At 38.1% G+C, this 20,825-nt stretch overlaps 1 protein-coding gene across 1 annotated transcript in view; it reads right to left on the bottom strand.

Annotated features, from left to right (window-relative positions):
- Nucleotides 1-4,268: 4,268 nt before the first annotated feature.
- The window catches only part of RAB23 (RAB23, member RAS oncogene family), a 38,846-nt gene continuing 22,289 nt past the window's right edge, over nt 4,269-20,825 (bottom strand). The window contains exons 4-7 of the mRNA XM_036095981.2: nt 15,611-15,767; nt 14,007-14,089; nt 12,165-12,257; nt 4,269-8,697 (exon numbers count right to left, since the gene is read on the bottom strand). Of these exons, the coding sequence (XP_035951874.1) occupies nt 8,558-8,697; nt 12,165-12,257; nt 14,007-14,089; nt 15,611-15,767 (473 nt within the window). The 3' untranslated portion in view covers nt 4,269-8,557. The remainder of the gene's footprint in view (nt 8,698-12,164; nt 12,258-14,006; nt 14,090-15,610; nt 15,768-20,825) is intronic.

The following is a 20,825-nucleotide window of genomic DNA, read 5'->3' on the forward strand; positions in this document are numbered from 1 at the left end:
GATAGAATCCACCATATCTCTTGCCATGCTGTCTGTTCCCTGTTATTATTTACGGAATTAGTCTTCACTACAAACCCACAGACTTCTTCAGTGTTATTTCCTGACTCTTTTTTTTTCCTTAAGATTTTTTTAATTTATTTATCAGAGAGAGAGAGAGAGAGCGCACAAGCAGGGGGAGGGGCAGAGGGAGAGGGAGAAGCAGGCTCCCCACTGAGCAAGGAGCCCGATGCGGGACTCGATCCCAGGACCCTGGGATCATGACCTGAGCTGAAGGCAGACGCTTAACCGACTGAGCCACCCAGGTGCCCCTTCCTGACTCTAATTAATCATTAGCTGACACTGCTCATGCCTCCACCTCCTAGTGCATCATGATCTGGTTCAGGGTGACAGTTTAGCTCACTTTCTTACATGTGGACCACGGCACTAACTCAGCTCATGTGTCAAGAGATGGGCTCCGCATACTGTCACAGTTTACAATTTGATATTTTTAAGCATCTGGACACACAAAATATAGTTTTGATCAAAGAAAATATTACCTTCCAAGGTCTATGATTGGTTTAAAATGACAATATTACTCTTTACAGTGTTTGGTATGTGGAAGGCGGTCAACAACTATATGATAAATGAATGGACATTTCAGGTCAGGAAATCAATAAAAAGGCCCAAGATGGCAAACTGTGGGTATTTTCTAGAATGGTAATGGTCAAAATATCGGATACATAAAAGCCCACAGTAAGAATGTGAGCTAGAGTGAAACGTTGAGGAGTCCTGAATGCTCAGATGAGACATTAAGATTACCATCTGAGCGTTCACAGAACCATTAAAGTTCGGTTATAATCAGATATCTGCTGAAGAAAGATAATTCTGAAATCTCCCATTTCAGAGAGGTGCTTTCAAATGTCATTAAAATGACCAGTATAACACAAACATAGCAACAATTCTGTTTCAGGGATGGAAAAAGAGAAGGTGTGGACCAGAGCAATTTCTACAAGACAATGTGCAAACAAGACCAGAGTGGTGGGGGGGGGGGGCGGTGGGGGACATGGAATGAGCAGCCTGAAATTCAATAAATGAAAAAGGAAAAGCCTACTTGGGAAATAAGTAATGGTGTCCATGACAGAACCCAAACCCCCACACGGCGAGTGGAGGTAGCAGAGCTGCAGGGCTGTCAGCCAGAACAGCCGCTCATTCAACCTGCCCCTACGAAGGGGAGCACAAAGGGGATTGATGGAGTGAAGCTCTAAAAGGATTGGTGCCTGTTGCCAGGGTGAGTGTGGGAAGGTGGGGATGGGGGTGGGGCAGTACCAAGGAAGAAACCTTGAGAAGCAACCAATTGGCACATCATTGAAATTCTCTGAGATACCTTCCTCCCTACTTCAAACAAGCTGTTTATACTCTAAATCTTGCAAAAGCACCAAAGAAAATACAAACTTTTACCTCTTCTTTGAGCCCAAAAGATTTGCCCAAGATTTGCCTAAAGATCCTCTATTAGGATGAACCACCAGAAAAGTTAACAAATTTCAACGTTTACTGACAAATACACACACACACACACACACACACACACACACAGACTTGAGTAAATCAAGTGACACTATGATGTTCCTCAATAGGAAGACTCAATATGACAAAGATGACAATTCGCCCCAAATTAATCTATATTTATGCAACCCCAACCAAAATCCTAAAGGGTTTGTGTGAAGCATTTCATCAGAACTTCACTCTCTGAAGTCCAGCACTCCTTCCTCAGGAAAAGGAATTATGAGCAAGCCCTACATGTCCTCCTTTGATCTGGCTCCATATATACCATGTGGGAGGAATTCCTTGGAATTCGTGCCATGTGGATGGTATCTTTCTTATCCCAGTATTAATGCAAGTTGTTTTAATTATCAGTTGCTATGTAATACACAACTCCAAAATTTAGTAACTTAAAGCAATAATCATTTTTGTAGCTTGGGCAGGGCTCAGTGGGGCAGCTCATCTCTGCTTCATATGGCATTAGTAAGGTTGGTTTGACTGAGGCTTGGGGGATCCTTTTCCAAGATGGCTCCAGGTTGGTGCTGGCTGTCACATGGGAGCTCAGCTGGGACTGTTAGCTGCGGCCCTTTATCCTTTGCCACATGGGCCCTTCCACTTGACTCAAGTTTCCTCAGCGCATGGCCACTGGGTTTTAGAGGGAGGAAGCAGAGGCTTATTAATGCCTTGGTTCAGAGATCCCAGAATGTTACTTTTCTGCGTTCAATTAGATGAAGCAGTTACAGGCCCACATCAGATTCAAGAAGAGACATAAGCTCTCCCTTCTGATGGAAGTAGCTGCATGCAGGTACAGGGAAGGGCAGGATTATTTGGGGGCCATCTTTGGACACTATGTACTACTCAGGTTAGGTTGTTCCTCGATTTTATATTCCATTGGCCATTTGGTCAGTTTCCATAAAGGATATCCAAATGTTAGTGCTTAAGCCATCACCCTTCTTAGAAGTAGTTCCAAATAATAATTAAACATAACTCAACATTAAAGCAGCATTTCCCAGAAAAGCACATTATTTTTCTAATTTTTTATTGAGGTGTAGTTTACAGTGAAATATACAGATCTTAAGTATATAATTCAATGTGTTTTGACATACCCATATAGCTGTGTATGCACACATACATATGCATATGCATAGCTGTGTAACACATACCCATATCAAGATCTATCTCCCTCACCCAAGAGTATTCTCTGTGCCTTTTTCTTGTCAATGCATGCTCCCAGGGGCAACCACCGTCCTGATTGTTTAATCTTAGATCTGCCTACTTTAGAACTTCATATAAATGAAATTTATATAGTACATAGCCTTTTGTGTCAGACTTCATTCATTCAGCATTAAGTTTTTGAGATTCATGTTTTATATATTAATAATTTGTTCCTTTTAATTATGAGCAGTATTTCATTTTATGAATATACTACAATTTGTGTAACTATTCATGGGCTGGTAGATATTTGGGTTGTTTCCAGTTTGGGGCTATTTTTATTTTATTTTTAAAAGATTTTATTTACTTATTTGAGAGAGAGAGAGAGGGTGGGCGAGCACAGGTGGGGGGTGGAGAGCCAGGGAGAGGGGCGGGGGGCTGGGGAGAGGGGCAGAGGGAGAAGCCCGGGACCCTGGGATCAAGACCTGAGCACAAGGTAGATGCTTAACTGACCAAGCCACACAGGCACAATCTGGGGCTATTTTAAAGCTGCTATGAACATTCTTGTACAACTCTTTTCATACACATAAGACTTTATTTCTCTTGGGTAAATACCTAGAAGTGAAATTTCTGGGTCATACAGATGATGTATCTTTAATTTTACTAGAAATTGCCAAAGTTTCCAAAGTGATTGAACAAGAGTTCCAGTTACTCCACATCTATACAAATATTTTATTTTGTCAGTCTTTAATTTTAGCTATTTTAGAAGTTTGTGATGGTATCTTATTATTGTATTAATTTGCATTTTCCTGATGACTAATGATTTTGAACATTTTTCCGTGTACTTATTGCCCATTCATATACCTTTCCTTGTAATGTGTCTGTTAAAGTATTTTGCTCATTTTTATTTGAATTGTCTTTTATAAATGAGTTGTAGGGTTTTATTTTTGGTTTTTTAAAAAATATAGCTATAAGTCCTTCATGAGATATGATTATACAAATACATTCTCCTGGTATATGGCCTCATCTATTCATTTTCTTAACCATGTCTTTTGTTGAGTAGAAGTTTAAAAATTTTTATTATGTACAACTTACTGATTTTTCTTTTAGGAGTTAGCACTTTGTGGGTCCTAAGATATACTTTGCTTACCCTAAGGTCATGAAGATATTTCCTGTTTTCTTCTTGAAGCCTTAGCTTTATAATCCACCACAAATTATTTTTTGAGAATAATATGAGGTAAGGCATGAGATTCAAAATATCTAGATTCCAGCACATTTTCCCTTTCACCATGGAACTGTTGTGAAATCTTTGTTAAAAATCACTTGACCATATTTGTGTGGGTATATTTCTGGAATCTAGTCTGTTTCGATGATCTATGTGTCTTGTTTACTGTACCCATACTGAGAGTCTTAAAATCATGGAGTCTCAGTTCTTCAACTCTGTTATTTTTCAAACTGTTTTGGCTATCCTAGGTTCATCACATAACTTTTAGATAAACTTTCCAATAAGAAGCCTATTGGGATTTTGATTGGAATTGCATTGAATCTATAGATCAATTTAGAAAGAGCTAACAACAAAACAATACTGAATCTTCCAATCATGTACATAATATATCCATTTATTTAAATCTCCTTTAATTTCTCTCAGCAATAAGTATCACACATTTAAATTGTGTTTGTTTATAATCTGCTCTAACTAGTGTGATTTATAAATCTGTATAAAATCCATACTAGGAAATTTCAAGATTGGTATGACATGTTATTTTTTCTTACAATCTAATAGAAGAGCAAAGTATTCTCATTACAATTTTGAAAGTAGAAAAACTCGAGTAACATTTTAATTAGAAGAGATGAAATATGTACACATTTAATAATAACATAAAGATAGAATATAAGAATTATAGAGGAGTCACACATACTACAATACAAAAACCAAGGGGTAAGCAAATTCAGCCTTTGATTTCTCTTAAACAATTAAAAACAATAGAAATATATTTAAGTGAATCTCTCACTTGAATATATGAAAAGCTGAATTCTATGAGATAGAAGAATTGGGAAAATAAAAAACCTTTTTATGACAACTTCTGCATCCAAGTTGGCATTCAGCATGGATAAGATCCTTTTTTTTTTTTTTTTAAAGATTTTATTTTTAAGTATTCTCTACACCCAAAGTGGGGCTCAAATTTACAACTCCGAGATCAAGAGGTGCATGTTCTACCGAGTGGGCCTGCCAGGCGCCCCTATTTTTTTATTTAAAATTTTCATTTATGAAGACTGCTTAAGTTACTTCATTAAATGATTGCAGCATTTAATAATCAATATAACGAAGCTAAATCCTTTACTTTGATCTTTAATTAAAAATGGCTGGTCAGAATTCTCTTTACATAATCTTTTCATAATGTACTTGAGAATGGTTAACTTATTTCTTTTTTTTTTGGTACATAATCCCAATTCAAAAGCTTTTCTTCATATTTTTAATTATTTAATTTTTTGGATGAAACTATCAAATATACACTAAAATATGATTAGATCATTCTTTTGGGATATTTCCCTCCCCATAATTTCAGATGAGAAATTAGACTTTTGATTGAAAAATAGTTATTCTTTATTATTTTAATTCTCTCTTTAAAACAAATGCATCAAATAAGAAATCAATATTATGTTAGAACATTTATAAGCTGAAAATGTTCTTAGCAGTAGTAATTCCTCCATAAAATATAACTGCATATATAAAGCAGTATCAAATCCACTCATATATTAGACTGTAAAGTATAATGGAAGATAGCACATCTTTTTATGTCTGGGCTGCATAAACATAATAATTACAAAATGGGATAGAAAATGGCTTTGTCGCTATCGAATATGTGACTTTGACAAACTTATCTCAGCTCTTCATTCTCCTCTTTTGAAAAGAAGGGAAGGAATAATAATACTCACCTCCGTAGAATTGTTGTAAAGATTAAATTATTGTTTGCAAGGTATTTTGTACAGTTCCCACCTGATAGTAAGTACTAAATTAATGGCAACGAATTCCATCTTATGGCACTAATAAAGCTAAAATACAGTTGATCCTTGAACAACACAGGGACTAGGGGCACCGACCCCCCGCACAGTGGAAAATCCAAGTATAACTTTTGACTCCCCCAAAACTTACCATAGCCTACCGATAACATAAGCTGTCCATTAACAAATATTTTGTATGTTGTATGTATTATATACTGTATTCTTATCATAAAGTAAGCCAGAGAAAAGCAAATGTCATTAAGAAAACCATAAGGAAGAGAAAATACATTTACAGTGCTGTAAAAAATCCACATATAAGTGGACCCACGTAGCTCAAACTGGTGTTGTTCAAGGGTCAACCGGATACTGCCTTCTCTGGGCTACTCCGTGAGTTATTCAATTAGCTAGGCGGACTGAGAGGAAGGAGAGCTGAGGGACCAGGCAATATGGCAGCTACCTCACAGCTCTCTCTGTATACTAACCCCCAGCCAGCATGTAGCAGAGTACATGAGAGCACAAACTGCACAAACAACATCTTACACAGTGTTTTCTTTCGTATCCATTATTCATTACAAATTAACAGTAAAGTTATTTAAAAGAATTAAGGGTCTGGGGTAGGGGGAATTTAACGTCAATTTTGGAGGTTTTAGAATTAAATTGAGAAGGTATTTAACATATCACCTGTGACTGATTTTCAGACTTACTTCGTTATTTAAAATGACCAATTATGGTTAGGTTTAAAATACATGAGTGCAAATAAAAATTCAAATGGGTAACAAAAGCTCTCTCTTCAGTTCCTATAAAAAGAAAAAAGGACAAAACTAAATACATAAAATTATATTACAAATATCAGGGAACTTCAACCATCAACGGTGATTATCTTTTTTATATAGAAAAGTAGCAATCTCTTCCCCACATACATTTAATTAATATGAAATAGAACTACAACATATTACATAACATGATTTTTTTTTTGGCTACTAAAGACCACAAAACTACTCGCTGCGAAGCATGTTTTGTGCAAAAATTAAAGAGACTGTATTTGAACAGAGCAGAAAAGGAAAGAGGAATCATTAACAGGTACCCATTGTTAGGAATGGAGTTGCTTCCCCCAACACCTAACCCACTGCCAGCAATGGGAGTGGAGGCAACGGGTGGCAGAAAAATGAACATTTTATATTACTTTAAATAGATAATGCCAGATTGTTTCAATATTATGAAAAGCAAACATTCACTCTTGACCATTTAGCAAGGACATGCCCCAGAAAATTCTATTATCTTCTCAACATGAATCTGGACAGAGGGATGAGGATGGTGCAGATGGAAGACTTAAAGAGAGAGAGAGAGAAAACATACAGAGGAAATACATACAACATTATGCATTTAGTACAAATAATGAAAAACAACTTTCATCACACATTTTCCAAGAAAAGTTATTTTTACAGGTTTTGAAATCCTGTAAAAACCAGGTATATAGCAAGGGGTTAAAAACAAAGTCACTGATGAATGATAATCACTTTTTAACAGAGTTCATGCAATTATCTTAGTTGGAAAGCTACTGTCCCAAGTCACAAAATGTATGCTCTGCCACATGATTACATATGAAAATCAGTTCTTAAAAGAAATTATTTTGCATTTGGTGCTGACAGAGCTCTTGAGAAAGTGCTATACAAACTGAAGTTTATAGAAATTTTTAAGTGATAATCTTAAAATACCATACAAAAATGTGTAAACGAAAAGATGCTTTAGAGTTGCAGGGCATTATAAAATCCGCAATGCAGATTAAGACAAAAGATCGTCTCTTCTGCATTTAAAAAAATCATTAGCATAATCTTACAAGTTCAAAATTGCATTTTCAGTCAGCAGCAAAAGGTGCCAGGTGCACCAGCACACTTCACAGGACCCCACGAACGACCGCAGGGGCGCTGGACCTTTGGAAGGGCTCGGCCGGCACAAGCTCCCCATGCTCATGGGTGCACATGGGAGAAAGAGTTTGCAACAAGTCTCACCCGGGAGATACTCTAGCATTAAAACGTTTATACCCCTCTTTTATCTACCCTGTCAGAGAGGAAAACTGCTTTTTAAAGATATTATAAACAATATAAATTCTGATAGTAAAGCACTGTAAAAATTAGGTATGATATTTTTGGCACAAAGCACTTTTAAAATCTGAGCTCATTTTGCAAAATATATGTCTGAAATTTCTTACTTGAAAATAAAAACTTTTAACATACACACAATGTGTAAATGATTTTATGAATGAATGAATTAGATTCTGTGTTTCCTTACATACTGAACATCCCTTCAGTATACTTCAGTACCAGATATCTGCATGCAGACCTCCACATTCTACATCATACAGATATTGCACAAGTAACATTGCCAAAATACACACCCATGCAGTCTGGCAAGACTTAGGGTTTACCTTTCAATATTATCTTTTTGTATGTATTTGGATTCAATACTACTTTCCAGAAAAGCTATATGACCAATTTCAGACATACCATGCTTGCTATCTTTCCTGGACCAATAATATTAAAATCTGCACCAATATATTCAGGCATTCCATTTATGTTTTCCAGCACTTAAAATTCAGCAAAACCTGTTTTTGACATTTCTTATAGCATTCCTTCAAAAACAGGAGAAGCTTCGTCTGATGTAAAAAAATTAAAATGAGTCCACAAGGCAGTAATTTTTCCACCAAAGATCTCACTCCATCTGAAAAGCACTGCAGAACAATATTTAAGTCTGTCAACTTTCACAGAGCCATTAGGTGCAAAGTCTGCTAAAAAAAAAAAAAAAACTTGTAACATACCATGACAGCTGGATGTATTTCTTACTGAATTGCACAATATAATTCAATTTTTTTCCTCCCTAAAATGTTTTAGGGTATGCTACAGCTGCTAAAAGGATTTCTGTTTTTCTTGGTCCTCTGTTTGTTGGGTCTAAGATTGATGACATCTCCACCATTAAGGGTACTTGAATTTTGACCCGAGTGACTTCCAATAGATGTATTAAAGACACCTGTATAAATGGAGGGAAAAGAGAGAGTGATACTGATATAGCTCAAGGTTAGCAATTACAGATGGTGCATCCAACATCTTAGTAAACCAGTAATATTTTCAATATTTACAATTTTAAGCTTTTGTTTTCATTTCATATATTTTTTTAAATTTTTTAAAATAAATTCTACCTCCCCCCACCCGCTTTTTAAAGTAAACATGGGCTCGAACTCACAACCCTGAGATCAGGAGTTGCATGCTCTACCAACTAAGCCAGCCAGGTTCCCCACATTGAATTTACTTTTAATAGCCAGTACACATTGTTTGTCAAAGTTCAAAGGTTACAAAAGGGATTAAAGTCTCCCTTTCAAATCACCAGTTTACCTTCCCTAAAGCATGCATGTTTTAACACTTTTCTCATGTATCCTTCCAGAGATATTTTATGCATATTTAAGCAAAAATGCATACACATCCTTTTTTCCTCCCTTAATTACCAAAATGATGATTAACTGTACACGCTGTTCCGCATCTTTTCATTAACAATCTATTTCTGAAATTTGGAAACAGTAAATATGATAATTTTAATAATTTCTCTTATTATCTTTTACATCATATAATTTCCTCAAGCATACCAGATTTGTTATTGACAATAGTATTTGTGAGATTTTATGTTAATAAAAACACTGCATATGTAAAAGCTGCAGTAATGTAGGATTTTCCTATCTTGGCTAAAACAACAACGAAATGGTCTACAGATAATTAAAGTGATAAGTAGGTAAAAGGATGAACTAAAAGAAAACTTTTAACTGTTATAGTTTCCATTCTGAACTGTGCTGCTCTTAAACTATAATCTCTAATTTATAAACTACTTATCATCCACGATACACAAAAGTCTGGGCCCGGGACACTGTCAGCAATACAAAGATGACTAAGGCCAATTCCTGCCCACAACAAGTTTACAATCCAGGAAGTGAGGTGAGCTGGAATCCATATAAGAAATGCTGTAGAGACTCTACCTTAAATGTCATAAAAGAGACCCAAGATCCCACAGACGGTTCCAAGGAAGGACCAGTTATAGCTACCGTAGAAGAAAGGACAAGCTAATAAAAAAGGCAGCACTGGACAGCTGGTAGTGCACTGGACTCACATCTCTCTTCGCTGAGAAGCAAAGCAGAGTGGCCATGGCTCTAGCTAGATACATAGTGAGCAGAGAGAGCTTTCTAGACAGTCGTTGAGGATTGGATAGTTCTTTGACAGGGATAGGAAAGAGAGAGGTCATTCTTTACTTTTTTTTTTTAAAGATTTTATTTATTCATTTGAGAGAGAGAGCACAAGCGGGGAAGCGGCAGGCAGAAGGAGAGGGAGAAGCAGGCTCCCCACTGAGCAGGGAGCCCGATGTGGGGCTCGATCCCAGGACCCTGGGATCATGACCTGAGCCGAAGGCAGAGGCTTAACTGACTGAGCCACCCAGGAGCCCTGAGAGAGGTCATTCCTGATGGAAGAACCAAAATAAGCAAAAATAAAGAAGATAGTACTAGAATGTTTAAGAAACAGCAAGACCTCTAGCAGAACTGGAAAATGGGGTACATAAATAATAGTGGGGCATAAGGCCACACAGAAGGATAGACAATATTGTCTTTAGATCTCAGAATGAAGAGAGCTGCATTTAATATTCTCCACAATATGAATCTATCAAAGGGCTTTACTCAGTGAACTGGAAGAGACAAGAATGGAGCCCAGAAGACAAGACCAGACAGAACCTTATTACAACTGTCCTTTTTTGTTTCACAGAGCATTTGAGGTGTCTGACAGTAAGAACATATGCACTAAAAATGGCAAAATAACAACAAAAAAGAAGCCAGAACCAAGGGGAAAAAAAGTTAAAAGAGGTCAAGAAAATAAAGTATGTGATCACATGTATGTAGTGGGGGAGTTGGGGACAGAATACAGATACGAAGTCTCTAAGAGACTACACAGAAGCTTTAGAAACAGAAAACTTGGATCTAAACTTCCTGGAAGCCAAAACAAAGAGCAAGACATGGTCAGTCAGTTATTGTTATAGAGAAGACAACATACCTATTCTTTAGGAAATGTTAGACTTTGCAGGCATTTATTTTTTATTTGTTTGTTTGTTTACTCATTTATTAAGATTTTACTTATCTACTTGAGAGAGAGAGAGAAAGCTTAAGAGAGAGAGAGCACGAGCAGGGGGGAAGGGGGTAAAGGGAGAAGCAGGCCTCCCGCCGAGCAGGGAGCCCAATGCGGGGCTCGATCCCAGGACCCTGGGATCATGACCTGAGCCGAAGGCAGACGCTTAACTTACTGACCCAGCCAGGTACTTCTTTGTAGGCATTTAGCATTAAAAAAAAAAAAAAAATCAGTAAAGTGTATGGAAACAGTACAAGTATAGAGTCAGAAGAAAAAGTGTTAAGACCTCCTTTATACACAGGACAGATCTTTATAAAAAGTTTTTATCTCTGCTCTCTTAATATAGAAAATGGATTTAGAAAATTCAATAGTTAAAAAAACCTTTTAACTCCATATACCTTTTAATCTGAGACCTGATACTAAGTTTAATAACTGCTGATCTAATACTTTCTAATCACATTTCTTAAAGAAATGAACATATTATATTAAAAAAAAGGGTGCCTGGGTGGCTCAGTTGGTTAAGCGACTGCCTTCGGCTCAGGTCATGATCCTGGAGTCCTGGGATCGAGTCCCGCATCGGGCTCCCTGCTCAGCAGGGAGTCTGCTTCTCCCTCTGACCCTCCTCCCTCTCATGCTCTCTGTCTCTCATTCTCTCTCTCTCAAATAAATAAATAAAAATCTTTAAAAAAAAAAAAAAAAAAAAATAGTAGGGGTGCCTGGGTAGCTCAGTCAGTTAAGCGTCCAACTCTTGATTTCAGCTCAGGTCATGATCTTGCGGTCCTGAGATTAAGCCCCACATCAGGCTCTGCGCTCAGTGTGGAGTCTGTTTGTCTCTCTCCCTCTACCCCTCCCCCTACTTGCTCTCTCTCTCTAAAATAAATAAATCTTTTTTAAAAAATAGTAAATATGGGTGCCTGGGTAGCTCAGTCAGTTAAGCATACACTCTTTTTTTTTTTTTTTTTTAAAGATTTTATTTATTTGAGAGAGAGAGACACAGCGAGAGAGGGAACACAAGCAAGGGGAGTGGGAGAGGGAGAAGCAGGCTTCCCGTGGAGCAGGGAGCCCGATGTGGGACTCGATCCCAGGACCCTGGGATTGTGACCTGAGCTGAAGGCAGACGCTTAACAGCTGAGCCACCCAGGCGCCCCAAGCACACACTCTTGATCTCAGCTCAGGTCTTGATTTCAGGGTTTTGAGTTCAAGCCCTGAGTTGGGCTCTATGTTGGGCATGGAGCCTATTTAAAAAAATTTTTTAAAACATGGTTAAGAAAATAATGATAATAATGAATGGAAAATAAATTTACTAGGTAAACATGGGATTAAAATTTCTTGGGTACTTACCAATTTTGTTACTACTTGAATGCATTAATTCTGGATCCTCAGCTATTTGCTGTTTGAGTTTTTGAAGATATTTTTCAGCCAAATATTTAAAAACTAGAATAAAAACAAAAACAAAATTCTTACCAGGTCAGTATAATTTATGCATGTAAAATCTGTTGTTTCATATCACTCACTGTAATATTGTATACTTGCTAAAAATACTTATTTATTTTGAAATATTTGTATTCTTTCATTCATCCTTACTAAACACATTTAAAATTAAATTGGAAGTATACAATCTAGTTGAAAAAAATTCAACTTTTAAAAATTACTTGAGCAGGAGCGCCTGGGTGGCTCAGTCAGTTAAGGGTCTGCCTTCGGCTCAGGTCATGTTCCCAGGGTCCTGGGATCGAGCCCCGCATCCGGCTCCCTGCTCTGCAGGAAGCCTGCTTCTCTCTCTCCCTCTGCCTGCCACTCCCCCTGCTTGTGCTCTCTCTTTCTCAAATAAAATAAATAAATAAATAAATAAATAAATAAATAAATTAAATTAAATAAATAAATATTTAATAAAATATCAATGTCAAATAAATAAATAAAATCTTTAAAAAAATTATTTGAGCAATACCTAAGAACAATGGTCATAATAAATAGATATGGCATTTTATTAGCAAAGAAATGAAGTAACACTTGTAGTCACTAGTTTTAGGTACTTGAATAGGGATCAACATTCAGCAACACTACACTAACTCAGTCTTAAAAAGATGGCTCCTTTTTTTTTTTTTTTTAAGATTTTATTTATTTTTGAAAGAGAGAGACAGTGTGCACTCGTGAGCATGAGCGGGGGTGGGGGAATGGGCAGAAGGGCAGAGGCAGAAGCACGACTCCCTGCTGAGCAGGGAGCCCGATGCAAGACTAGATTCCAGGACCATGGGATCATGACCTGAGCCGAAGACAGATGCTTAACCAACTGAACCACCAAGGCGCCCAAGATGTCTCCTTTCTTTAGGTGAAAAAAACTATGCAGAAGACACTTGAGCAACAATCAAGTTGCAATCTAATAAAATAAGTAGCAGTTCTGGAATGAGAAAAATAATCATCTTTCTCTACTCTCACTTTCTTAAACTAGGAAATGTTACTAAACAAATTAAGGTCAGGGGTGCCTGGCTGGCTCAGTCGGTAAAGCATGGGACTCTTGATCTAGGGGTCATTAAGTTTGAGCCCCACACTGGGGGATAGAGATTACTTAAAAAAAAAAAAAGCCCCAAAAAACCCCAAAAAACAATCTGGGGCGCCTGGGTGGCTCAGTCAGTTGGGTGCCCACCTCTTGGTTTTGGCTGAGGTCATTATCTCATGGGTTGTGGGACTGAGCCCCTCACTGGGCTCTGCACTCAGCAGGAAGTCTGCTTGATAATTCTCTCCCTCTGCCCCTCCCCTGCTCTCTCTCTCTCAAATAAATAAATAAATCTTTTTAAAAACACACACACAACAACAACAAATTAGGGTCATTGTAACTACCTAATGGAATATCCACTATAGAGTAGTCCTTAAACAAGTCAGTAACTTTAAAAGGTATGCATGAAAAACACATACATGCATATACACTCATATATATACAGTTATATTTTTAAAGATAAACAAAAAAAAAACCCACCAAAGTTTTTCTGTAGAGAGTAACAAGTATTCAGAGTCACTGGTAATTTAGTTAAGGACTCTAAGAAGTATCATGCCTCTAAATTTTACTTGATTGTTGAGAAGAAAATTCTGTTCTTATTACATATATGATTTCTGGAAACCACAATAGAAAAAACATAAGAAGAATAAAACAAACTTCCTGCTATTAATTTTTTTTAAAAGGCAGTTTACCTTCAGTCACATTCAGATCTTCTTTCACTGATGTTCTGTAGAATCTTAGCTTCAACTTTTTCGCCAGTGCCTCAGCTTCCTCACTATATATTGATTAAAAAAAAAAAAAAAGGCACTTATCAGGGTACTTTCTGATAGCTTGTTTTAAAAAATCATTTTCATTCCATTTACTGAATACATGTTGGGGGTGGGGGTGTCAGACCTTCCAGACCAGTTGAAAGCTATGTTCTTAGTGCTTAGAGAGGATTTTTGACTTTCAGTATTCTTGGGGGATAAACACCACTATACTGTCATTTCTATAGTCACTAAACTCTAGCCTTAAAATGGCTAAATATCACTTTACTTTATATAATACTTAAATTAACTTTCTTTTGTTTTTAAAAACATTTGAATTTAATTGCACTCTGAAAATCTTACACTGCATTCCTTATTTTACTCGTAACTGGCTATGAAACTACTTTGCTGCCAAAGCCAAAGTCATTATATTAACAACTGTGTCTATGGGAGCAGACTCCTAATTTTAGTTTTATTATGACTCCTGGTCTTAGTTTTATTAAGACCGTAGGAGCTCTGCTCTGTAATCACTCCCGGTGATTCCACCCCACCCCCCACCTTCCTCCTGGTCCTCACATTCTTGTGTAGCCTCCTCCTACACTGTATTCAAGGTTAGTCTGTGCGATCAATAATACACACAAGGCATAGAATGTGACTTCTGAGATGAGGTCGTAAGAGACATTATGGCTTCTGCTTTGCCCTGTCTTGAATCCCCTGACGGGGGAAGCCGGCTGCCATGCTGTGCCAACACTCAAGCAGCCCCAGGAAGAGGTCCACGTGGCAAGGAACTAAGGCCTCCTGACAAGAGCCAAGTGAGGGAGCCATCCCGGAAGTGGGTCCTCCAGCCCCAGTCGAGCCTTTACACGACGACCGTTCTGGGCAACATCATGACTGCAAGCTCACAAAAAACACGAACCAGAACCACCTGGCTAATCCACTCTCAAATTCCTGACCCACAGAAACTGAAATAATAAATTTTTGTTGTTTTAAGCCACTAAGTTTTGGGTTAATTGGTTATACAGCCGCAGATAATATAAGAACATACAAAAAAATAAAAAGATAACAAGCAAATATTTTCAAAGTTGGCAAATACGTACAGACAGAAATTATCTATATGCTCTGTTCACATATTTGAGCATAATGTTTCTGAATACACAAAACAATATGAATCTGAACTACTTGCCCCTTTAAACTCATCAACATAGGATAGCTACTTGCTCTTGATATTAAAACATACAGGGATATTTTTCTTAACATTCTTACTATATCTAGATTTGCTTTAACATCAAGAGCTGGATTTGTGGTATAAGACTTAAAACTGGAATTCTACAAGGGCCTTCAAAATTTATTTCCTTTAATTTTCTCTACTTAACGATTTCATGTGAACTTTTTTTTAAACCCAAACCAATCACATAGAATAGCTCACAGAAAATTTAAGTATAAGGCAGTCTCTATAAAAAGTGTCCTAAATTTTTTAAATCTATGCAAAAATTAAAACAGGTTTTAACTTTATAGAATTACCACCTCCCCCTCAAAAGTGGGCATCTTACTTCTTTATACAAGAATCGTCCAAGAGGTCAATCTTGTTTTGCACAAGTACAGTTGGTATGTCTCCAACTTCAGCTACTACTTTCTCTCTCCAACTGGAAATTGCTTCAAAAGATTCCCTATCTGTGGTAGAAAATACGAGCACACAAGCCTGGGCTCCTGTAAGGTCACAAAATAAAAATGTTATTTACATTAATGAAGCAATCCTATACAGGATGAGAGCAACTTTTACCTATTCAAACAATTTTTTTTATTGAAGTATAATTAAGATACAATGTTATGTTAGTTTTAGGTATATCAAAATAATTTTTATGTAAGTGAATATTAAGCTCATCTTTGCAGCACTCTGCTTATGTTTATTATTTTTTTTTAAAGATTTTATTTACTTATTTGACAGAGAGAGAGCGAGAGAGGGAACACAGGCAGGGGGAGTGGGAGAGGGAGAAGGAGACTTCCCGCAGAGCAGGGAAGCCCGATGCGAGGCTCGATCCCAGGACCGTGGGATCATGACCTGAGCCGAAGGCAGATGCTTAACGACTGAGCCAACCAGGTGCCCCTCTGCTTATGTTTTAACATATAAACTCTATTTTCCTATTCCAAGAACCAGTGGTTCTCAAAATTGTGTGCAAGGGTCAAAGTACCCTCAAAACTATACATTCTTGTTAACTGTTAAATAAGAGCTTGGAAGAAAAAAAACCTGTACACATTCTTTTTGGAACACCATGAAACACTGCTGTATTGGATATTACAAAAGCAAGAGAGAATGGTAAGCCAAGTATGAATGACAGGCTATTGCCAAGTTCTTCCTATTAATATCTATCATTTGCTTCTGAATTTCTTTTAGCATAGATTTAAGAAAAATCTATGAGAAAAAAATCATAATTTTCTCATTCTATTTATTTAAAAAAAATCTTTATTATTTTATTTTAGTAGCAGAATACCAGTGATGTTAATGAACATAATTTAAGAATTAGTGTCAAAGTTAAAAATATATATATATATATATTTAAAATAGAGGAAAAGGTTTAATTTTATTTTTTATCCTGTTTAACTGCATAATTCCCATGCTCAATGACAATATTTTAACTTTCAATTATCACATTAGGTTGATAATATCTAAGATTAAAAATAAGCAGCAACCTTCTGAAAGAAGCCCTTTTGTTTTATTTTTAAGTAGGCTCCACGCCCAATGTGGCGCTTGAACTCATGACCCTGAGATCAGGAGTCGCATGCTCTACTGACTGAGCCAGCCAGGTGCCCCTGAAAGTTATTTTATAAATGATTAGATGTTGAATCAATCAGGCAGCATGGTGACAAAAGCAGATACATAGGCAACAAGAGAAAATCGCCTTGGGGTCAAGAGGATTTCCTGGAATCAAGGGACATTTTCTTACTGTTATCCTTCCTTCCAGATCCCTCAGGTATAAAAGTTTCCTCTAAGACTCAAAACGTACATACCTGGGCTACCTAAGACACTTGAAAGCCAAAAAAGGCCTGTGTACCACCAAAGGGAATATTGTAGTAGAAAGCAAGAGCATGAAAGAGAAAAACCAGCGATTCATTATTACTGTAAAAGCAGAGGCTTCATACAGGAAAATCTTCCCTACTCTAAAACAGGTTTTATTTATTTATTTATTTATTTATTTATTTATTTATTTATTTATTTATAAGATTGTATTTATTTATTTGACAGAGAGAGACAGAGAGAGAGGGAACACAAGCAGGGGGAGTGGGAGAGGGAGAAGCAGACTTCCCGGCGAGCAGGGAGCCCGATGTGGGGCTTGATCCCAGGACCCTGGGATCATGACCTGAGCCGAAGACAGATGCTTAATGACTGAGCCACCAGGCGCCCCCTAAAACAGGTTTTAAACCAAAGAATATATTAATTACAAAAATTGTCTAAGTTAATACAAAATTGGGGCAGGGACAGGATACAACACAGACAGACAGAAGCACCTTAACACTTTCCAGGAATTTAAGAAGAGATAAAACTGACCAGGGGCGCCTGGGTGGCTCAGTCGGGTGAGTGTCATAGACTCTTGATTTTGGCTCAGGTCATGATCTCAGGGTCGTGAGATCGAGCCCCATGTCTGGCTCCATGCTGGGCATGGAGCCTACTTAAGATTCTCTCTCCCTCTCCCTCTCCCCCACCTCTCTCTCTCTTTCTCAAAGAAACAAAACAAAAAACCTCAACACTGACAAGATCACACTAGATACTAGTAAGTAAATTTATATTTACTTGAACTCTAATATTTACTTCAACTATAAATAAAACATTATTTCATTATACTTTGACTAAGAAACTTTTTTTTTTTAAGATTTTATTTTTAAGTAATCTCTACACCCAACATGGGGCTCAAACTCACAACACTGAGATCAAGAGGTGCATGCTCTACTGACTGAGCCAGCCAGGCACCCCAAGAAACTGTTCTTTATTATAAAACTCTATTAGGGGCACCTGGGTGGCTCAGTCGTTAAGCGTCTGCCTTCGGCTCAGGTCATGATCCCGGGGTCCTGGGATCGAGCCCCGCATCGGGCTCCCTGCTCCGCGGGAGGCCTGCTTCTCCCTCTCCCACTCCCCCTGCTTGTGTTCCCTCTCTCGCTGTCTCTCTCTCTGTCAAATAAATAAATAAAATCTTTAAAAAAAAAAAATATATAAAACTCTATTAGCTTTAAACCTAGAATTTTTTTTTTTTAGAGTCTTTTTTTTTTTTTTTTTTTAAGATTTTATTTATTTATTTGAGAGAGAGAGAATGAGAGACAGAGAGCACGAGCGGGAAGAGGGTCAGAGGGAGAAGCAGACCCCCCGCTGAGCAGGGAGCCCGATGCGGGACTCGATCCCGGGACTCCAGGATCATGACCTGAGCTGAAGGCAGTCGCTTAACCAACTGAGCCACCCAGGCGCCCTAAACCTAGAATTTTATATCCAGTCAATTGTTCTTTGAATTTGAGGGCCCATTAGAGTATTTCCAGGAATACAAAGTCTTAGACAACTTAAGAAAAAAAAAAACTCTTAGAGGCAGTATATTTTAATAATAATATATAAAAAAACTAAGCAGATGGTGCCACAGATATGAACAGCAAGAATGATTAACTAAGAAAAGCAAAATGTATTTAAAACATCTTTCTTTCTTTCTTTCTCTCTTTCTAAGATTTTATTTTTAAGTAATCTCTACACCCAACGTGGGGCTCAAACTCACAACCCTGAGATCAAGAGTCACATGCTCTAGGAACTGAGCCAGTCAGGCGTCCCAAAATGTTTAAAAAATCAATGATCAACGGATAACAGAAAAAGTATGTCCGTAACAACTTCAAATATTTAGTGGGAGACTGAGTGAGGAGAGACCAAAGGAATGTGGAAAAGTACTAAAGTGCCAGTCTAAAGAGAAGGAAGATGCACTGTTAAATATGTCTAAGCAATCAAGGGAGGTAAATAAACACAAATATGGGTAGAAACACCTGAATTTCACTGTAGCTGTGAACAGTTCTTGCCTGTTGCTAATATCCTCAAAGCATATGCTGCAGGTGGCACTCAGCTTTTTTTTTTAAGATTTTATTTATTTGAGGGGCGCCTGGGTGGCTTAGTCGTTAAGCGGCTGCCTTCGGCTCAGGTCATGATCCCAGGGTCTTGGGATCGAGCCCCGCATCGGGCTCCCTGCTCGGCGGGGAACCTGCTTCTCCCTCTCCCACTCCTCCTGCTTGTGTTCCCTCTCTTGCTGTCTCTCTCTCTGTTAAATAAATAAAAAAATCTTAAAAAAAAAAGATTTTATTTGAGAGCGAGCGAGCATGAGTGAGGGGAGGGGCAGAGTGAGAGAGAGAGGGACAAGCAGACTCCCCGCTGAGCGGGGTGCTGGACGTGGGGCTCAATCCCAGGACCCCGACATCATAGGCTGAGCCGAAGTCAGATGCTTAACCAACTAAGCCACCCAGGCTCCCCATACTAGCTTTTCTGAATCTGGGCTTTTTCTGATGCTTCAGAAAGACTCTTGGGCTTGCCCAAACTAAAGGGAACTCATACCTCTGGGGAGAACTTGAATGTATGGGAGATGGGATAAAACCTCAGCCTCACTTTGATGGGACCATCTTGAGGCATGGCTACATGGTTCCTCATGATTCCCCAATTGCCTACAGTAATAATTAACTCATTAATGCATCCTTCATTGGTTTTTCTCCCTTTCTCCCCAGTCTCTCACTTCTTCTTCCTGGGATCACCTACCAAATAAACCAGCCCCACCAAGTTGTGCCAAGAACTGTTTTGTGGATTACTTTTGCAGATATAATAATTCTCAGAAATGGGGGACAACAACTTGTTTTAATTTCCCCTAACTGAATATTATCATCCATACATACAAATACTCTGTGAAATTGTGATGCATTATGGTTCTTTTCTGCTTAGGAACCTCCCCCTTCCCCCTCAAAAAAGCCCTAATATATACTTTAAAAAGTTAAAGACTCTTTATACAAAATTTTGAGTGAGGTACCAATAAAACAGATGACAAATACCTGATTCCAAATATGTGTGGAAAGATCATTCTTTGCAGAATTTGCAAAGGAAATGCCCATAAATCCATTATACAACTTTGGAACTCCCTCACAAGCACTCCAAGAAATTATTTTTTTAAGAATTGAGAAGAAGGGGAAAGGATTTCTTTTGAGAAAGTGCTGTCCACACCAACCATTCTCTCTCTCTTTTAAAAGATTTTATTTACTTATTTATTTGAGAGAGAGAGAAAGAGTGGGGGGGGGGGAGCAGAGGGAGAGGTACAAGCAGACTCCCCGCTGAGCAGGGAGCCCAACATGGGACTCCATCCCATGACCCTGAGATCATGACCTGAGCCGAAATCAAGAGTCAAACATTTAACCGACTGAGCCACCCAGGTGACCCCTTTCTCTCTCTTTTAAGGTGGGGTGCTATGGGGGAGAGTACTATCATTACCTCCCTCATCTCAATCTAGAAGGAATGGACCTCAGCAAGACCACTTAAGTAGCCTGGTATGTGTTCCCAGCAACTGGGGGACACTCTGGACTGAGGGTGCCTTGATTCAAGCCTAGGGAAGATGCAGTGGCTGGGAATGACAGCAAAAAGGCAAGACCAACAGACAAAAAGAAAAGAGTTGCCTTTGGGAGTAACCGCGATCCTGCCAATGGCAAGACAAAGAGTGCACACGAATTTCATACGGATAGAGGTGAACCACATCTCAGAGAAAATGGGGTCAT

Source organism: Halichoerus grypus, chromosome 9 (assembly GCF_964656455.1).
Source record: "Halichoerus grypus chromosome 9, mHalGry1.hap1.1, whole genome shotgun sequence".
NCBI classification, from domain to species: domain Eukaryota; kingdom Metazoa; phylum Chordata; class Mammalia; order Carnivora; family Phocidae; genus Halichoerus; species Halichoerus grypus.